The 18735-nt window shown below is 41.0% G+C and overlaps 1 protein-coding gene across 1 annotated transcript in view; it reads right to left on the bottom strand.

Annotated features, from left to right (window-relative positions):
- The window catches only part of fam113 (family with sequence similarity 113), a 105886-nt gene that overhangs the window by 2416 nt on the left and 84735 nt on the right, over positions 1–18735 (bottom strand). Inside the window, exon 13 of the mRNA XM_039752917.1 lies at positions 15058–15156. Within this exon, the coding sequence (XP_039608851.1) occupies positions 15058–15156 (99 nt within the window). The remainder of the gene's footprint in view (positions 1–15057; positions 15157–18735) is intronic.

The following is an 18735-nucleotide window of genomic DNA, read 5'->3' as shown; positions in this document are numbered from 1 at the left end:
CCATAATGACAAAATGAAAACTTCTCAGAAAGGTTTAGAAATATATCATAAACAGAAGCATCTCACCTAAGTATGCAATGTCCCAGCCAGGCCTGGACCACAGGTAGAAAACTTGCATCGTGTGGGGCTGGGGACCTCTGGAGAAATTCAAGTTGTCCAATAGCTATACTTCTCCCTGCGCCAAAAGGACTGCCAGACAAATGCACCCGATGTTCCCCAAAAGTCCCTAGCACTGTAAGATACTAAAGATAGGGAGGAGGCGAAAATGAAGCTACTTCATGCAGGACTTAGTTTATGTGTGTGTGTGTGTGTGTGTGTGTGTGTGTGTGCCCAAAACGTATACTTGACATTTTGTACAAGTTTTGGGGTCACCTTTTGTTCAGGTTTGGCACCTGCCCCATTTTTCTAGTTGCTGCCAGAGTGTTGGAGATGTACCTGGTCATAATGTGGGAAGATCCAGCTTGCTCCACTCGCCTGCCACTAAATTTGTCACTTTATTCCACCTGATAAGAACTCCTTGACTTAACAGCGGCAGAGAAAGAATTCCCTTGTGTGAAGCACCGAATACAGCAATTAATTTAAAAGTACCTGGAGGACGATGACTGGTGTAGTGGAGCAATGTAAACAAAAGTTGAATGCTTTTTTTATTAATTGAAAACATTGTGGTGTTGGTTGTGATAAAGAATTGATTTTATTTTCTGTGTAAAGCTGTATTGTTTCTTCTTTTTAATTAGTATTCTCCTTCACCTCTACTTTAGAGTTCTGGTTCTTTTTAGCAGCACAGCAGGCTTCTTGCGATCAGGAGGAGGAGTGAGCAGCGTTACTGCGAGATGTTCTGGCAATGCTGAGCTCCACACACTATCTCCGTCTTTTGCTTACTGCCAAGAGATTGTGACCAAGAGCAGGATGGCAAAGTTAAAAATGTTCACCCTAGGTTTCCCCAGCTTCACCACATTAGTCTAGTACAGTGGATTCAGAAAATATTCACTTTCTGCCCACCTTACTAGGCTGTAGATTTATGTAACCACTTTTGCACATTAGTCTACACTAATTAACCCATCATGACAAAGAAAACTGTTCACAAAATTAAAAACCCTTTTGGCAGCAATTATGGCTTGAAGTCTGAGTCTCTACAAGATTTGCACACCTGCATTTTGGCAGTTTATTGGATTCTTCCTGACCGATCCTGTCAAGATCTGTCAGACTAGATGAGAAGTGTCTTCTGGTCTCTCCACAGACACAGGGTTTAAGTCTGTGCTTCAGCTTGGCCACTCAAGGCCATTCGGTGACATGTGCAGAAGCCAGTTAGGCCTTGTTCACACAGGCGTTAAAATCGAGCGTTTTTTTTGCGTTCAAGCGTCCGGTGAGCGCGGATCAAGCGCCGAGTGTTTTCTACACATAGGAGTCAATGAGAGTGTTCACACGGGCTTTGGTGACGTGCGTTTGTCCGGCTGTGCGTTTATACGGCATCAAAAAAACGTCGCAGCTTTTTCTTGGCATTCAAAACCCAACGAACGCAAGGAAACCGCTTCTAGTTCGTTTTCTGCACGTTTATTTTACGCTTCGGAGGAGCAGTTTAATTTCAGTGCATAACACTGGTGTAAGCGCACATTCGACTACTGTTTCTTTACCTCAAAGTGACAAGTAGTCTCTCTTCGGGGCTAACACCAAGTCACATATTGGTTGATCAGCGTGCAATGTGGCATTGCACCAGCTGCAGCAGACAATCAAAAGTGGAAACCGACATCCGACAGTAATTAAAAAACTTGCGGAAATTTTCGCATTTCTTCATAAAGCACAAAAAAACTTCCTTTAACCCGACGTTGTGCAGTGATGAACCCAGTAGCGGCAGCGATTTTTTCTCTCCCTACGTCGCCGTATTGCGAGTATTTTTAAAACAAGAAGATTAATATCTAACATAGCAAAATGGTCCATATTGAAAGGAGGCACCTCAAATAAAACGACAAGGGCTTTCATATCCAGTTCCCGACACTGCCTCCACAGGTTAACACACAAACTACCATTTGGGCTGCAGGCTGGCATTTGACTTCTACACCGGCGTTCGTTTGTCTCTGTCTATCGATCGCCACCACAAAATGCAACATAAACGTCTAGGACGTTCCGAGCAAGTTCGTTTATCCAAAAACTTAACGCCCGTGTGAACAAGGCCTTAAGTGTTGTCTTTCAGGTCACTGTGCTGAAAGGTAAACTGCAGCCAAAGGTTGTGTGCACTCTGGAGCACATTTTCTTCAAAGCCATCTCTGAATTTGGTCAGAAGTGAATGAATGAAGTCAGCCAGCCATTCTCCCTCTCCCTGCTACTGAAAAGCACCCACATAGCATGATGCTGCCACCACAGACCTAGGATAACTAGACGCCTCATGACCAGCAGAATTGTACGTTAATGCCGCCACCATATTGCAAGTGGCACTACTGTGGAGTGAAGTAATGGATAAGATGCCTCGCACATGAAGTTCTGCTTGGGATTTTACAAACCGCTGTATGCTCCAAACCAGATCTTGGGGGATTACATTTCATAGGCAAGGCTAAACAATTGTTTTGGTTATATTTGGCTATTAGAAAATCGTTTTATAATCTTAACTTTAGCTACACCAGGCTAAGCTAGCAAAGCTATGCATTTATGTGCTCAAGTGAGCCTCCAAGCAACGTTTTGGCTAAACGTATTTATTCACAATGTAGATTGTTGTTAACATTTCTCAAACTTGATGTTTTTTCCTCAAGGATCACATTAAGGAAACAGTTTGAAATTGACAACCATCATTTTATACTCATGTCTTTAGTTGTGTCCATCTTTACAAACTAAGGCTGCACCAGATTGCCAGACTGAATACTCTCGCTCACTCAGATCCTGTAATTTGAGAGTGTACAGTTGTGCTTGAAAGCTTGTGAACCCTTTACAACTTTCTGTACTTCTGCATAATGACCTAAATCATCATCAGATTTTCACTCAAGTCCTAAAAGTAGATAAAAGAGAAACCAGTTAAACAAATGACACACATATTATACTTGGTCATTTATTTATTGAGGAAAATATTACATATTTGTGAGTGGCAAAAGTATGTGAACCTCTAGGATTAGCAGTTAGTTTGAAGGTGAAATTCGAGTCAGGTGTTTTCAATCAATGGGATGACAATCAGGTGTGAGTGGGCACCCTGTGTTATTTAAAGAACAGGATCTATCAAAGTCTGCTTCACAACACATGTTTGTGTGAGTGTATCATAGCACAAACAAAGGAGATTTCTGAGGACCTCAGAAAAAGAGTTGTTGATGCTCATCAGGCTGGAAAAGGTTACAAAACCATCTCTAAAGAGTTTGGACTCCACCAATTCACAGTCAGACAGATTGTGTACAAATGGAGGAAATTCAAGACCATTGTTACCCTCCCCAGGAGTGGTCGACCAACAAAGATCACTCCAAGAGCAAGGCGTGTAATAGACGGCGAGGTCACAAAGGACCCCAGGGTGACTTCTAAGCCACTGAAGGCCTCTCTCACATTGGCTAATGTTCATGTTCATGTGTCCACCATCAGGAGAACACTGAACAACAATGGTGTGCATGGCATGGTTGCCAGGAGAAAGCCACTGCTCTCCAAAAAAAACATTGCTGCTCGTCTGCAGTTTGCTAAAGATCATGTGGACAAACCAGAAGGCTATTGGAAGAATTTTTTGTGGACGGATGAGACCAAAATATACTGCTCAAAAGAATTAAAGGAACACTTTTTAATCAGAGTATAGCATAAAGTCAAAGAAACTTGAGGGATATTAATCTGGTCAGTTAAGTAGCAGAGGGGGTTGTTAATCAGTTTCAGCTGCTGTGGTGTTAATGAAATTAACAACAGATGCACTAGAGGGGCAACAATGAGATGACCCCCAAAACAGGAATGGTTTAACAGGTGGAGGCCACTGACATTTTTCCCTCCTCATCTTTTCTGACTGTTTCTTCACTAGTTTTGCATTTGGCTACAGTCAGTGTCACTACTGGTAGCATGAGGCGATACCTGGACCCTACAGAGGTTGCACAGGTAGTCCAACTTCTCCAGGATGGCACATCAATACGTGTCATTGCCAGAAGGTTTGCTGTGTCTCCCTGCACAGTCTCAAGGGCATGGAGGAGATTCTAGGAGACAAGCAGTTACTCTAGGAGAGCTGGAGAGGGCCATAGAAGGTCCATAACCCATCAGCAGGACCAGTATCTGCTCCTTTGGGCAAGGAGGAACAGGATGAGCACTGCCAGAGCCCTACAAAATGACCTCCAGCAGGCCACTGGTGTGAATGTCTCTGACCAAACAACCAGAAAGACTTCATGAGGGTGACCCAAGGGCCCCATGTCCTCTAATGGGCCCTGAGCTCACTGCCCAGCAGCATGCAGCTCGATTGGCATTCACCATAGAATACCAGAATTGGCAGATGCACCACTGGTGCCCTGTGCTTTTTACAGATGAGAGCAGGTTCACCCTGAGCATGTGACAGAAGTGAAAGGGTCTGGAGAAGCCATGGAGAACATTATGCTGCCTGTAACATCATTCAGCATGAGCAGTTTGGTGGTGGGTTAATGATTGTCTGGGGAGGCATATCCATGGAGGGTCACACAGACCGCTACAGGCTTGACAAAAGCACCTTGGCTGCCATTAGGTATCAGGATGAAATCCTTGGACCCATTGTCAGACCCTATGCTGGTACAGTGGCTCCTGGTGCACGACAATTCCTGGCCTCATGTGGTGAGAGTATGCAGGCAGTTCCTGGAGGATGAAGGAATTGATACCATTGACTGGCCACCACACTTTCCTGACCTAAATCCAATAGAACACCTCTGGGACATTATGTTTTGGTCCATCCAATGCCACCAGGTTGCACCTCAGACTGTCCAGGAGCTCAGTGATGCCCTGGTCCAGATCTGGGAGGAGATCCCCACAACACCATCTGTCATCTCATTAGAAGCATGCACCGATGTTGTCAGGCATGTATACAAGAACACAGGGGCCATACAAAGTGCTGCGTACAATTTTAAATTGCTGCAATTAAAATTTTGGCAAAATGGACTAGCCTGCCACAATTTTTTCACTCTGATTTTTGGTGCGTCTTTGAATTCAGGGCTCTGTAGGTTGATCATTTTCATTTCCATCAAACGATGTGGCATCCTTTCGTTCCTAACACATTACCCAGTCTATCAGTATAGATATCCAGGAGGATTTCTTTTTCCCATTGAGATCTGATGTGTTTTCAAAGTGTTCCTTTAATGTTTTTGAGCAGCTTAGAACTTTTTGGTTTAAATGAAAATCGTTTGGATAAAGGAAAACACTGCATTCAAGCATAAGAACCTTATCCCATCTGTGAAACATGGTGGTGGTAGTATCATGGTTTGGGCCTGTTTTGCTGCATCTGGGCCAGGATGGCTTGCCTTCATTGAGGGAACAATGAATTCAGAATTAGAGAATTCTAAAGGAAAATGTCAGGACATCTGTCCATGAACTGAATCTCAAGAGAAGGTGGGTCATGTAGCAAGACAACGACCCTAAGCACACAAGTCGTTCCACCAAAGAATGGTTAAGAAGAATATCGAAATCGAAATGTTGTGGAAGGACCAGAAGCAAGCAGTTAATGTGAGGAAACCCACCAACATCCCAGAGTTGAAGCTGTTCTGTACGGAGGAATGGGCTAAAATTCCCCCAAGCCGGTTTACAGGAATGATCAAAAAAAGTTACCGGAAACGTTTAGTTACAGTTATTGCTGCAAAGGAGGGTCACACCAGATACTGAAAGCAAAGGTTCACATACTTTGCCACTCACAAATATGTAATATTCGATCATTTTCCTTAATAAATAAAATGACCAAGTATAATACTTTTGTTTCATTTGTTTAACTTGTTTTTCTTTATCTACTTTTAGGACTTGAGTGAAAATCTGATGATGTTTTAGGTCATATTTATGCAGAAACATAGTTGTGCTTGAAAGTTTGTGAACCCTTTAGAATTTTCTAAGTCTGTAGGAGATCAGTGCGGATGTGGAGAGCTTTAAAATGTTCTAAGAGGTATTTTGTATTGTATTCTGTAGTTAACAGGGAGCCAGTGAAGTTGACAGAGAGTAGGTGTACAGTGATCTCTTGCTATATCGCGCTTCGCGGCTTCACTCCATCGCGGATTTCAAATGTAAGCATATCTAAATATATATCACAGATTTTTCACTGGTTCGCGGATTTCTGTGGACAATGGGTCTTTTAATTTATTGTACATGCTTCCTCAGTTTGTTTGCCCAGTTGATTTCATACAAGGGACGCTATTGGCAGATGGCCGAGAAGCTACCCAATCAGAGCACTATTACATATTAAATAAAACTCCTCAATGATATGCTTCTCGTGTGTTGCTTCGCACACTTCAAAGCTCTAACAGCCCGTACTGAATTTTGATTGTTTGCTTTTCTCCGTCTCTCTCTCTGACATTCTCTGCTCCCGACGGAAGGGGTGTGAGCAGAGGGGCTGTTTGCACAGTGGCTGTTTGCTTAGAAGATACAGTCCTCTAAAAAATGCAGAAAGACTTACCTTCATATTGATATTTTTGATGGTTTACTTTTCTCTCTCCGACATTCTCTGCTACGCGCACTCCTTTGAAGAGGATGTTTGCATTCTTTTAATTGTGAGAAAGAATGGTCATCTCTGTCTTGTCACGGAGCACAGTTTAAACTTTTGACTAAAGGGTGTTATTTCATGTCTAGAGGGCCCTAATAATGTTAAAAAACGTATTTAGAAGGTCGTAAACAGGTTTTCAATGGTCTAACTGCGAAAATATTAGATTTATAAATAAAGAATCCTACTTCGTGGAAATTCATTTAACTGTCTGGAGCGGATTAACCACAATAAACAAGGGTTTACTGTATAACTGTGCGGAGAATATTTATAAACAGTGTGGGAGAGTTTGTATGGTTTTTATATATTTTAAGCCCTTAGAAACATTTAGTTTCTACTTCGCGGATTTTCACCTATTGCGGGGGGTTCTGGAACGCAACCCCTGCGATCGAGGAGGGATTACTGCAATATGTTCAGTGGATTTAGAACAGTAGGTTCTTACCCTGGCAGCAAAATTTAGAAGAAGTTGTAAGTGATGGATATGTTTTTGTGGGATGCCAGATAGAATAGCATTACAGTAATCTATATGCGAAGTGACTAGGGCATTAATCCTTTTCTTACGCAACACAGTACTGAAGTATTGGTTAAGTCTAGAAATGTTTCAGAGATGGAAGGCAGCTCGAGAAATGTTACTTATGAGAGAATTTATTATAATTATTATTTCATAATTGCCATTATTAGTGTATAAATGGATATAAATAAATTGCATTTAAATGATTCGCCAAAATCTGTTGTATGTAAATGATACTGTTTTAATCATTGTTTTTTCATCAGAAAACCCGGTTACCACATCTACCTGTATTAGTTTAAATGGCACTTTTGCCACTTGCAATAAGGCTGACGCGCCGATGTATCGTGTCGACTGGGACACACAGTGAATGCGGTGTCCATCTATATACGTCTATGGCTGCCACCACCATGCTTTACTGTGGGGATGATATTAGGCAGGTGATGAGCCATGCTTAACATACCTGTAGTACTTGGAAGCAGGAGGAAAACGGTTCTTTGGTCTGATGAGACAAACTGGACTCTTAAACACTAGAATTACCAGAGCCCACGAAAAAAACTTCGATCCGTCCCACCTTAAAATCGCTTCACAGCTCTCCATCAGCATCTTTTGTCTTGTAAATGTGTTGATAAGCAGCAAGCACCCTGCTATCACATCTCCAACCGCCTCAGTTTTCTCAGCTCAAGTCTGTTTATATCAGTTGCTTGGAACTGTATAGAGTGAGAAGTCAAGCAAAATGACACCTTTTATAAATACTATAATCGTTATTTGGAACACATCCATTTCATGTGTTCCGTGTCTACAACGATCTATGTAAACACAGTTAAAATTTACACATTTTACAGGACAAAAAGATACTGATAGAGAGGTGCGAAGCGATTTAAGGTGGGACGGATCTACAAGTTTTTTCATGGGCTCTGGTAATTCTAGTGTTAAGTCCTTTGAAAACTCATTGGGAAACTCCAAGAGAGAACTGGCCAATCAATCATAAACACCTGATAGTGGAATGCTGCCAAGATGGAGAACGTCTCAGAAGGACAATCATGGCAGCAGAAGACTTCTGAAGTTCTTATATTGTCCTTATGTGTTGTTTAGCTAAATGGGCAACTCTAGGAAGAGTCCCAGTTGTTCTAAACTTCATACACAAAAGTTTACTTTCTAAACAATGTCTAATCAGCTCAGTTCTAGACGTGCATGAAGGACAGCTAAAGCAAACAGGAAGCATCGGACCACAAGATGAAGTTCCACAACAATAGGTCTGAATACTTGATGTACTGCAAATCTGGGCATAGCTTACATGAAGCTCTCTGGTCTATTTGGGTTTGTTTTAGCGCACACACACACACACTTTTGGGCAAACAACCTATGCACTAGTCTATATAAATGACAACATTTATCATGAAGTACTGCTTTATTTTTATGTAAATGTTTAAGGTCATTTAAAGACTTCACTTCCTTTTTAAAATGTACATGTGCAAATGGGGTCAAAAGGGATGGTCAAGGCTTCTGTTAACTGGGGTTTAATTAGACCAGGAGGGGTTAAAAAAAATAAATAAAAAAAATTGAAGGGTTGAGTACAGGTTAATTTGCATATTATTGCACATTATTTTTACAAATATGACACTAGGGTGTCTGGGATTACAAATAAAGATTAAGTAAAGGCAATCTTCAAACCAATAGGGTGGAAATTTTGACTAAATCTTCAGACTTCTTGGACTTCAAACTTTGCCTCAATATTATGCAATTATATACAGTAGAGTCCCGCTAATCCGAACCCCTCTAATCCGAACAGGACTAGGGAACAAAAAAAAAAATTTTTTATAAAATTTCTGAAGTGGGAAATGTAAAGAAAACAGTTTTTTCAAGTTATGTCGTACGTTTAATGTACATTTAAGAAACTTGTAATTTTTCAATTTCGCTGTCTAACTAAAAACCCAAAATACAGCCTTACTTAAAATTGAAACCCGTTCGAATTTACTTACATATGTAGTACAGCATTTACACAAAACGTAAAAAGCAAACCATTATCCAAGAGATAAAGTCAGTGATTTTCTTCTGACGCAACGAACTAAAACGGCTTGAAGAAGCAATGCTTCTCCAACGCCGCATAAACATAACATCTGTTGGGGTTGCATCGGTGTGTTGCTCAACGTAGCGCAAAGCGAGATCAAGGGCACTGGCTGCGGCAGTGTGTGGATCATCAGTCGGAGTGTCCCCTTCCTCCTCACCGTCGTCTGCGCCGAGATCAGCTGACGTTCCCTGCACAGCTGCCACAATGTCCTCATCTGTGTATTCTTCATGGCCACAGTCGTCAACGGCCGTCCACTCTTCTGCATTTTCACAACCTGGCATTCTTTTCACCAATTGAAGTAGTTCGCAATTTTCTTTTGTTGGGGGGAAAACTGTTTGGACAAACTCTAGCTCAGGCCAGAGATTTTTCCAAGACTTCTGTAAGGATTCCTTGCGTGTGTTTTCCCAAGGTTCAGCAACCCAGTAAATAACATCTTTGATGTTCATTTTCTTGAGTTTATCCAAAATTGTTAGCTCTTCATTATCTTCAAGTAGGCTACAAAGAAGCATTTTTCTATAATGGTGTTTCAAAGCTTGCAAAACCCCTTGGTCCATTGGGTGCAAAATTGATGTGACATTTGGTGGGAGAAAAATAGCCTTGATATCATCGCAAACAAGTTGCATTTCTTCTGGATGTGACGGAACATTGTCTATAAGTAACAAAGCATGAGGAGGCAATCCATTTTCTTTGTTAAACGCCTTTACTTTTGGCACAAATTGCTTGTCAAACCATTCTTGGAATAAGGCACGATCCATCCAAGCTTTCTTTTGATTTCTGTAAAAAAACAGGGAGAGAGTTCATGTTCATGTTCTTAAAACAGCGTGGTTTTACCGATTTACCGATAACCATCAGTGGAAGCTTATTTGTGGCAGAAGCATTGCTGCAGGCCAACACAGTTAGGCGCTGTTTATCCATTTTAAACCCTGGTGCAGATCGTTCCTCTTGTGATGCAAGACTTTTGGTAGGCAATGCTTTAAAGTTAAGTCCTGACTCATCTGTGTTGTAAACTTGCTGGGGCGAGTAGGAAGAAATGATGCATTTGAACTCCTCAAGGTATTCAACAGCTGCTTCGTTGTCCGCTGACAATTTCTCCCCAGTTATTGTAAGCTGCCTGATTCCGTGTCTTTTCTTCCATCGGTCTAAGAAACCACAACTAGCCGTAAATGATACGTCACCGTCCTCGAGCTTCAATTGAAGCGCCTTTTCTTGAATTAGAGGGCCAGTGATAGGGATTCCTTTCTGTCTTTCTTGTGTAAACCATAAGAAAAGTGCTTTGTCCAATTTTTCGTAAGAAGACACTGTCTTGCTACGTTTTTCAGTCGTTTTTTCACTTGTGGTAGTGCAAAACTGCTCAATTTTACCTCTGTTCTTTTTCCAATCGGAAATTGTTGCTTTCCCGACACCAAATTCCTTCGATAACTGAGTGGCACTTTCACCTTTGTCAAGTCTTTTCAACACTTCCAGTTTTTCTTTTAATGTACACGAGTTATGTTTACGTTTGCTTGCCATGATGATTAACAGCAGGGACAAGCACAGAATGTAAAGAGACCACACTACACACCACTCACAAGGACTCACAAAAACACAGGGCAAGTGCACGTACACGAACAATAACATTGCACAAAACACATCACTCAGCAGTAGCAGGTGGCACACTCAGTTTGGGAACGGAAATCAAGAGGAATGCGTAGGTCTAGGCGGAGGGTCACTGCCCTTCCACTACTACTCACGTACCGCCCGTCATATCGATTTTACCTCCAATCACAGTCACACAGTTTAAATAAAGTGCAGTTTAAATTGCAGTGTACTAGAATACGTAATTTCTTACCTTTAATTCTTGACACATCAGACGCTTAATACGCCTCATAAAGTCAATATATGGCATTATATGACAAAACTCCGCCTAATCCGAATTTTCGCTAATCCAAACAGGGTTCGGTCCCAATTAGTTCGGATTAGCGGGACTCTACTGTATTCTGCAATTTACAATAGCACGTTAAACCAAATTAAAATTTAAACATACACACCTTACTTTCCTTGGTGCTCTATTACTATAGTGTTTCCCCGAAAATAAGCAAAAATTAATACAAGACCCTGTCTCTCTTATTTTCAGGGGATGTCTTATATTTACTCATGAACAACAATATACATTTATCCAAATACAGTCAAGTCATCTTCTTCTGGAATATCATCATAACTCTCCCTATTCAAACCCTGAATTCCAGCCTGAATTTATTTGGTACTCCAGCCGCTTTTAGGATCCTCCAGGATCATTGTGCATATGATGAATGGTTCGATGTGGTGAAGCAATATGCCGACATACAAATGCATTCATGGTGCTTTTATATTCAAGAGTAGCATATTCCCCAAAGTAAATGACATGACATTTTAAAAATCTCACATTCCATCTTCTGTGCCATCTTTAATTTTTTTTTATTATTTTTTTTTTTTTTGAACACAATACCTTCAGAATGGACGGTGGCTTATTTGAGCCACGGGGGGTGGGGGGTGTGGGTAAAAAAGGACATAATGAAAATGTATTTTCTGTGTGATTAAAATGGAAATTTTGGCTTTAACCTCAAAATGTCCACTTTAACCTCGTAGTTTACTTTATCATTAAAGCAGACCGTTGCAAACGTCATCTTAAAACCGACCCAGTTGTTAAATCGCTATGCGCTTCTGGGGATTCCTCCTGAATTGACAGCAGCATCGCCCCTCAGAACACATTACATTTATGACATTCCAGCCCTCTGCACATACTGGGCTCTAGACTAACTTGTTGCACTGGTGCGCCTAACTTTTTATTCTTAGGTGCACCAGCACAAAAGTTAGGTGCACCCAAATTTTCAACCGCATCACATTTAACACAGTTTTTACACGTTCACTTTATTTATTTGTCTTTTTGTTTTTTTTACAAAGGCAATATTGACTTGTAAATGATTAACTAACAATCTGGTCAATATAAAGTTCTTTATTTGAAGGCAAGCACAATTCTACAAGAAAGGTAACTTACTGAAAAAGTGTTGGTGCTTAAAGTGCTTTACTGAGCTGAAATTTAAACTTAAAAAATCTCAAGATAAATTAACTAAAAAGAAAATCTAAATTAAGTGTTTTAAGGGCTAACTGAACATCTCATGGCTCAATGTCTTATGGACTATCCTCCATTGCAGTCACATGCCCCTCGGATGGCCAACTCCTGTAGTTTGGCCTTCTTGATCTTTGGCCTTGACTAAACCAGCTGGCCACACTCTCTCTAGCATCAAAATCTTCCAGACTTGGGCATGAGCATGCTCGACCTCAATGTGTCCAATAAGTATATTCACCGGTCTTCCTCTCCGCAAGATACGACCGTACACAATGACGCATTCCTTTGTGGCGATATCTGTGTCTCCGTCGATCAGGAATGCCATGTACGCACTATTCGCAATTTGCACAGACGTCTTTTTTTCCAATGTATCTGCGATGACTCCTATAAATTGGGCGCACGCGACATCATTGCTGTACGTCGGGTTTACGTTCAAGCCATTTTTCTTCATAAGAATTATTTCGGACTTGAATTTAGTGAAGGGAAGTTCTTCTTTTGCAATATTGTAGGCAACGTTAAACTTAATTATCATCTCGGCCTCGTCTGATGATCGGTTTGCTGCTGCCTGCCGCTGAAAGGCAGCGGGGAGAGGGGACACTTGAGCAGTGCATTCATCGCGGCATGTAATGTGTTTTATAGATGCATTGTGCTTTTTCAGCGTTTCAATTCTAAATGTATTAGAACCAGTCACAAATGCACTACTGCCGGCCATGGTCTTCCCCACACTCTTTACAGTAAATACAGTGCATTATATTATCGCCTTTACTGTATCTTAGCCAGGGAAACTGGTCAAGCCACTCTTTTCGAAATGTATGCACTTTACCCCTTTTAATTTCAGTGGGCTCGGACTCGATCGTATGTGGCTCATTATCTAATGCCGTCTCCGGACCAGGGCTTGCTATAATTTGGGAGGTTGATGGCTCCGTGTCAGAGCATTGGTTATGATTTTCGGACGAATCAGGCCCTAACTTAACATTCTTAGCTAAAAAGCTGTCAATCGTTCTTTTCATCTTCTCTCATAATCCGCGGCTACATCCACTGTTTACCTGATGGGCTACCCACCTCTCTCTGTCTGACTGCATCACATGCATTTTCAAACGTACACACACGTACAGGAATATCTGGACCACGGCCATCAGAGGGGTTCCGCCCTTCACTATCTCTGATTGGTTTAGACCACGATATGGGCCTAATGTGTGTCTGTTGTTGAACAACAGGGAGACTTTAAGAGTCACGGAGTTTCGTTTTTTTCCCCCCCTCGAACGGCTAGTCGCACCAGTGCAACCTTTTTTTTTTTAGTCGCACCATTGAGAAATTAGGTCGCACGTGCGACCAAATTGGTCGCACTCTAGAGCCCTGACATAGAATTCTTAAGATTTATACTTGATATCACTTTCATGATGAAATGCATTAAAATATGTATGTTACATTTTACAGATAAATCATTAACTTGTTTAAATCATGAATACTGTTGGTAGTTACACATAAGGGAAAGCACGGTTGCAGAGCTGTAGCGCTGCTGTCTCGCAGGGAGTCATGTCCCTTGTGTTCCCTGCCTGGAGTTTGCATGTTTTCCTGGAGGGTTTCCACAGTGGGCTTAGTTTTCCATCCAAAGACATGAAGGTTTGGGGATTTGGTGAAGCTGCAATGACACCAGTGTATGTGTGTGCTTGTGTTCACCTTGTGATGAGCTGATGCCTTGTCCAAGGATTTTGTTTCTGTCTTGCAGCGATGCTGCTGGAATTGGCGCATCCCCGAATTGATGGGTGTAATCATTAAACATTCTTTTCAGCGATATTGTGGCAAGGTGTCCTTGGAATTTAACGGATGTTTCGGGCACACGCGTTGCATCTCGTGAAGTATACTCCTGGCTTTAGGCACCTTACTTTTCAGCTGATTATCTTGACTAGGGCTTATTTTCTGGGAAACACGGTATTTGCGATCTGTAAAATCTCAATAAATGGCATGCATGTTTCTGAAAAACACGCTACTATTACTCCTTTAACACAATTTACAAGCAGGCCAAAATCAACACCACACACACACACACACACACAGATTATATAGATTAACTTGGTGAAATTGCTAACAACTGGATAATACTCTGCTTAGGGCACAGGGGACTGAAGGGAAGCATACAGAGAAAAGGTACACTGGTTCTTTAGCTCTAGTGGTGCACTAATTAGGGCATGTAGAACATCTGCTCTACATTTTCTAATAGGTAGAATAAACTAGCTCTGATGTTCCAACAATCAAGACCAAAATATATATTGTGTTTAAACAGGACAGTTCCAGACCTTTACAGTCAATCTTTTGACACAGCATGACCTAAACTAAAAAAGGGTGGCCGTCTGCCTGAAACCCAGGAAATCTGAGAAAAGCTGCAACTAAGGATTTGAGAGGCACGCCCATTTTACTTTTGAAGCCTTAGTTCCTTGCTTACTACTATCATACAGCTGTGCAGTGTGCATCCCTTCTCAAATAAGCCAAACATTGAGCACAATATAATGGTCAGGATCACAGATATAAAATTTTAGATTAAGTCATATGAAGGGCATATACTCTAAGCGACTGCTTTTAGTTATTTAGACAACAAATCAGTATGAATACTGAGGCTGCATTATCCTATGATCAAGTTTCTCTCTATTAAGTAAACAAAATTAACCCAAAGTTCTGATATTAAAAAAAAAAAAAAAAAACCCCACACACAATCCTTGCAAGTTTAAAAAAGCAAAAATAATAAGCAAAATATTTACCGTCATTTTGAGCAAAGCCGTTTCCTGAAAAGTAGTGATCGACTTCTCTGTTGTATAAATGTGAATCATTGTAGGCCATGTTCTCATTCCAGAAGGTGCCTATAGACAAATAATCATGTTAAAACATTTGCCTCTCACACATAAATCTCAAGACTAGACAGCCGGTGCACAAGTTACAAAACAAATACATACAGTGGTGTGAAAAACTATTTGCCCCCTTCCTGATTTCTTATTCTTTTGCATGTTTGTCACACAAAATGTTTCTGATCATCAAACATTTAACCATTAGTCAAATATAACACAAGTAAACACAAAATGCAGTTTTTAAATGATGATTTTTATTATTTAGGGAGAAAAAAAAAATCCAAACCTACATGGCCCTGTGTGAAAAAGTAATTGCCCCCTGAACCTAATAACTGGTTGGGCCACCCTTAGCAGCAATAACTGCAATCAAGCGTTTGCGATAACTTGCAATGAGTCTTTTACAGCGCTCTGGAGGAATTTTGGCCCACTCATCTTTGCAGAATTGTTGTAATTTAGCTTTATTTGAGGGTTTTCTAGCATGAACCGCCTTTTTAAGGTCATGCCATAGCATCTCAATTGGATTCAGGTCAGGACTTTGACTAGGCCACTCGAGTCTTCATTTTGTTTTTCTTCAGCCATTCAGAGGTGGATTTGCTGGTGTGTTTTGGGTCATTGTCCTGTTGCAGCACCCAAGATCGCTTCAGCTTGAGTTGACGAACAGATGGCCGGACATTCTCCTTCAGGATTTTTTGGTAGACCGTAGAATTCATGGTTCCATCTATCACAGCAAGCCTTCCAGGTCCTGAAGCAGCAAAACAACCCCAGACCATCACACTACCACCACCATATTTTACTGTTGGTATGATGTTCTTTTTCTGAAATGCTGTGTTCCTTTTATGCCAGATGTAACGGACATTTGCCTTCCAAAAGTTCAACTTTTGTCTCATCAGTCCACAAGGTATTTTCCCAAAAGTCTTGGCAATCATTGAGATGTTTCTTAGCAAAATTGAGACGAGCCCTAATGTTCTTTTGCTTAACAGTGGTTTGCGTCTTGGAAATCTGCCATGCAGGCCGTTTTTGCCCAGTCTCTTTCTTAAGGTGGAGTCATGAACACTAACCTTAATTGAGGCAAGTGAGGCCTGCAGTTCTTTAGATGTCGTCCTGGGGTCTTTTGTGACCTCTCGGATGAATCGTCTCTGCGCTCTTGGGGTAATTTTGGTCGGCCGGCCACTTCTGGGAAGGTTCACCACTGTTCCATGTTTTTGCTATTTGTGGATAATGGCTCTCACTGTGGTTCGCTGGAGTCCCAAAGCTTTAGAAATGGCTTTATAACCTTTACCAGACTGATAGATCTCAATTACTTCTGTTCTCATTTGTTCTTGAATTTCTTTGGATCTTGGCATGATGTCTAGCTTTTGAGGTGCTTTTGGTCTACTTCTCTGTGTCAGGCAGCTCCTATTTAAGTGATTTCTTGATTGAAACAGGTGTGGCAGTAATCAGGCCTGGGGGTGGCTACGGAAATTGAACTCAGGTGTGATACACCACAGTTAGGTTATTTTTAACAAGGGGCAATTACTTTTTCACACAGGGCCATGTAGGTTTGGATTTTTTTTTTCTCCCTAAATAATAAAAACCATCATTTAAAAACTGCATTTTGTGTTTACTTGTGGTATATTTGACTAATGGTTAAATGTGTTTGATGATCAGAAACACTGTGTGTGACAAACATGCAAAAGAATAAGAAATCAGGAAGGGGGCAAATAGTTTTTCACACCACTGTATGTTCTCATATTGTTTACCGCTTGCATTTTTAAAGTACACTTGAATGTATGCAAGTTGTATTTTATCGTATCCTACACCTTTATTTAAATATTAGAATATTACCCCACAGGTTCTACAACCAAGACGACATGAACGAAAAAGACTATTGGCAAATATGTTTAATTACTTCACAATTCTTAGAGAATCCTTCTATTTGTTCTCGGCCTTAGATTTCTAAGTCAGATTTGGTGCCTATATTGGCAACCACGGCTAAACTAGTACCCTTTCCTGGACGGATAGCCACCTTATTACAGGGCACACACACTTGTCCACTTGTACTAATGCAAAGTGTAAACAGTTTTCATCTCTACTAGTTGGAAACATGCTGAATATCATCATGCAGTTATTTTATGTTGTGAAATATGTAAACCTGTAAAGGTGAGAACACCTGAAAGTAGAATATTAACATTACTTGAACCTTGGGCTAGTACATAATTATGGATTAAACGTGCTCCACCTTCAGCCTAATTTCAACAAACTTTGCTTCTGAACTGAGTCAGCAAGACCTTCATAAACCAGTTTTCCATTGCAAGGAACCTTTGGCAACAGCTGCAGCCCTATAAATTGATCAAAATAGTTGACTAACCAAAACCTTCTCTTCCTGTGGCTTAACACTAGAATTTACCACAGCCTACGAAAAAACTCGTAGATCTGGCCCACCTTAAATCAGTTTGCATCTCTCTGTCAGCGTCTTTCTCCTGTAAATGTGCCGATAAAGACAAGCAGCCTGCTATTCCATTACCCCCACAGCCGCACAACGTGCACAAAGTTCTCCCAGCTCATGCCTTGATTGATTATCTGGGAGTGAAGTGCTGGAGTTTTAGAGTGGAAATTGTAGATCGTCATTTGGAACCCATGCATTTCATGTGTGTTCCGTTTCTACAATAATCTCTGTAAACACATGGTTAAAACAGAAATGTTTTTCATGTTTTAGTAGTAAATGACAAAATGTTGGCATAAACTACATAATGTGTGAAGCCTGAAGTCCAAAGATCAAATAAAAACTTTCACAAAAGGCTCAAAGAAAAAACAGCTTCCATGGGGTAGCAGTAAGATTTGCTGACTTGTGATCAAGAGTCCCCAGTTCAATCCCAACTGCCTCCTATATTTGCTGTTTTCAATAGTGAGCTGCTCTTATTGTTAATATCATACAGTACACACATACATTTGGTTTGCGTCTGTAACAGACAGTGTACATTTTATAGAACTTGTGAAAGTTAATTTTCACTTTTATTCTATCAGTCATGATGACCATGCATACTAGCACTTACACACACATACAGTGCATCTGGAAAGTATTCACAGCACATCACTTTTTCCACATTTTGTTATGTTACAGCCTTATTCCAAAATGGATTAAATTCATTTTTTTCCTCAGAATTCTACACACAACACCCCATAATGACAATGTGAAAAAAGTTTGAGGTTTTTGCAAATTTGTTAAAAATAAAAACTGAGAAATCACACGTACATAAGTATTCACAGCCTTTGCTCAATACTTTGTTGCTGCACCTTTGGCAGCAATTACAGCCTCAAGTCTTTTTTAATATGATGCCACAAGCTTGGCACACCTATCCTTGGCCAGTTTCACCCATCCCTCTTTGCAGCACCTCTCAAGCTCCGTCAGGTTGGATAGGAAGCGTTGGTGCACAGCCATTTTAAGATCTCTCCAGAGATGTTCAATCGGATTCAAGCCTAGGCTCTGGCTAGGCCACTCAAGGACATTATCAGAGTTATCCTGAAGCCACTCCTTTGACATCTTGGCAGTGTGCTTAGGGTCGTTGTCCTGCCAGAAGAACCACCGTCGCCCCAGTCTGAGGTCAAGAGCGCTTT

The sequence above is a fragment of the Polypterus senegalus genome, chromosome 4, assembly GCF_016835505.1.
Source record: "Polypterus senegalus isolate Bchr_013 chromosome 4, ASM1683550v1, whole genome shotgun sequence".
NCBI classification, from domain to species: Eukaryota; Metazoa; Chordata; class Cladistia; order Polypteriformes; family Polypteridae; genus Polypterus; species Polypterus senegalus.
The sequence above is the reverse complement of the archived record's forward strand: the minus strand, read 5'-3'. Positions and strand labels throughout refer to the sequence as shown.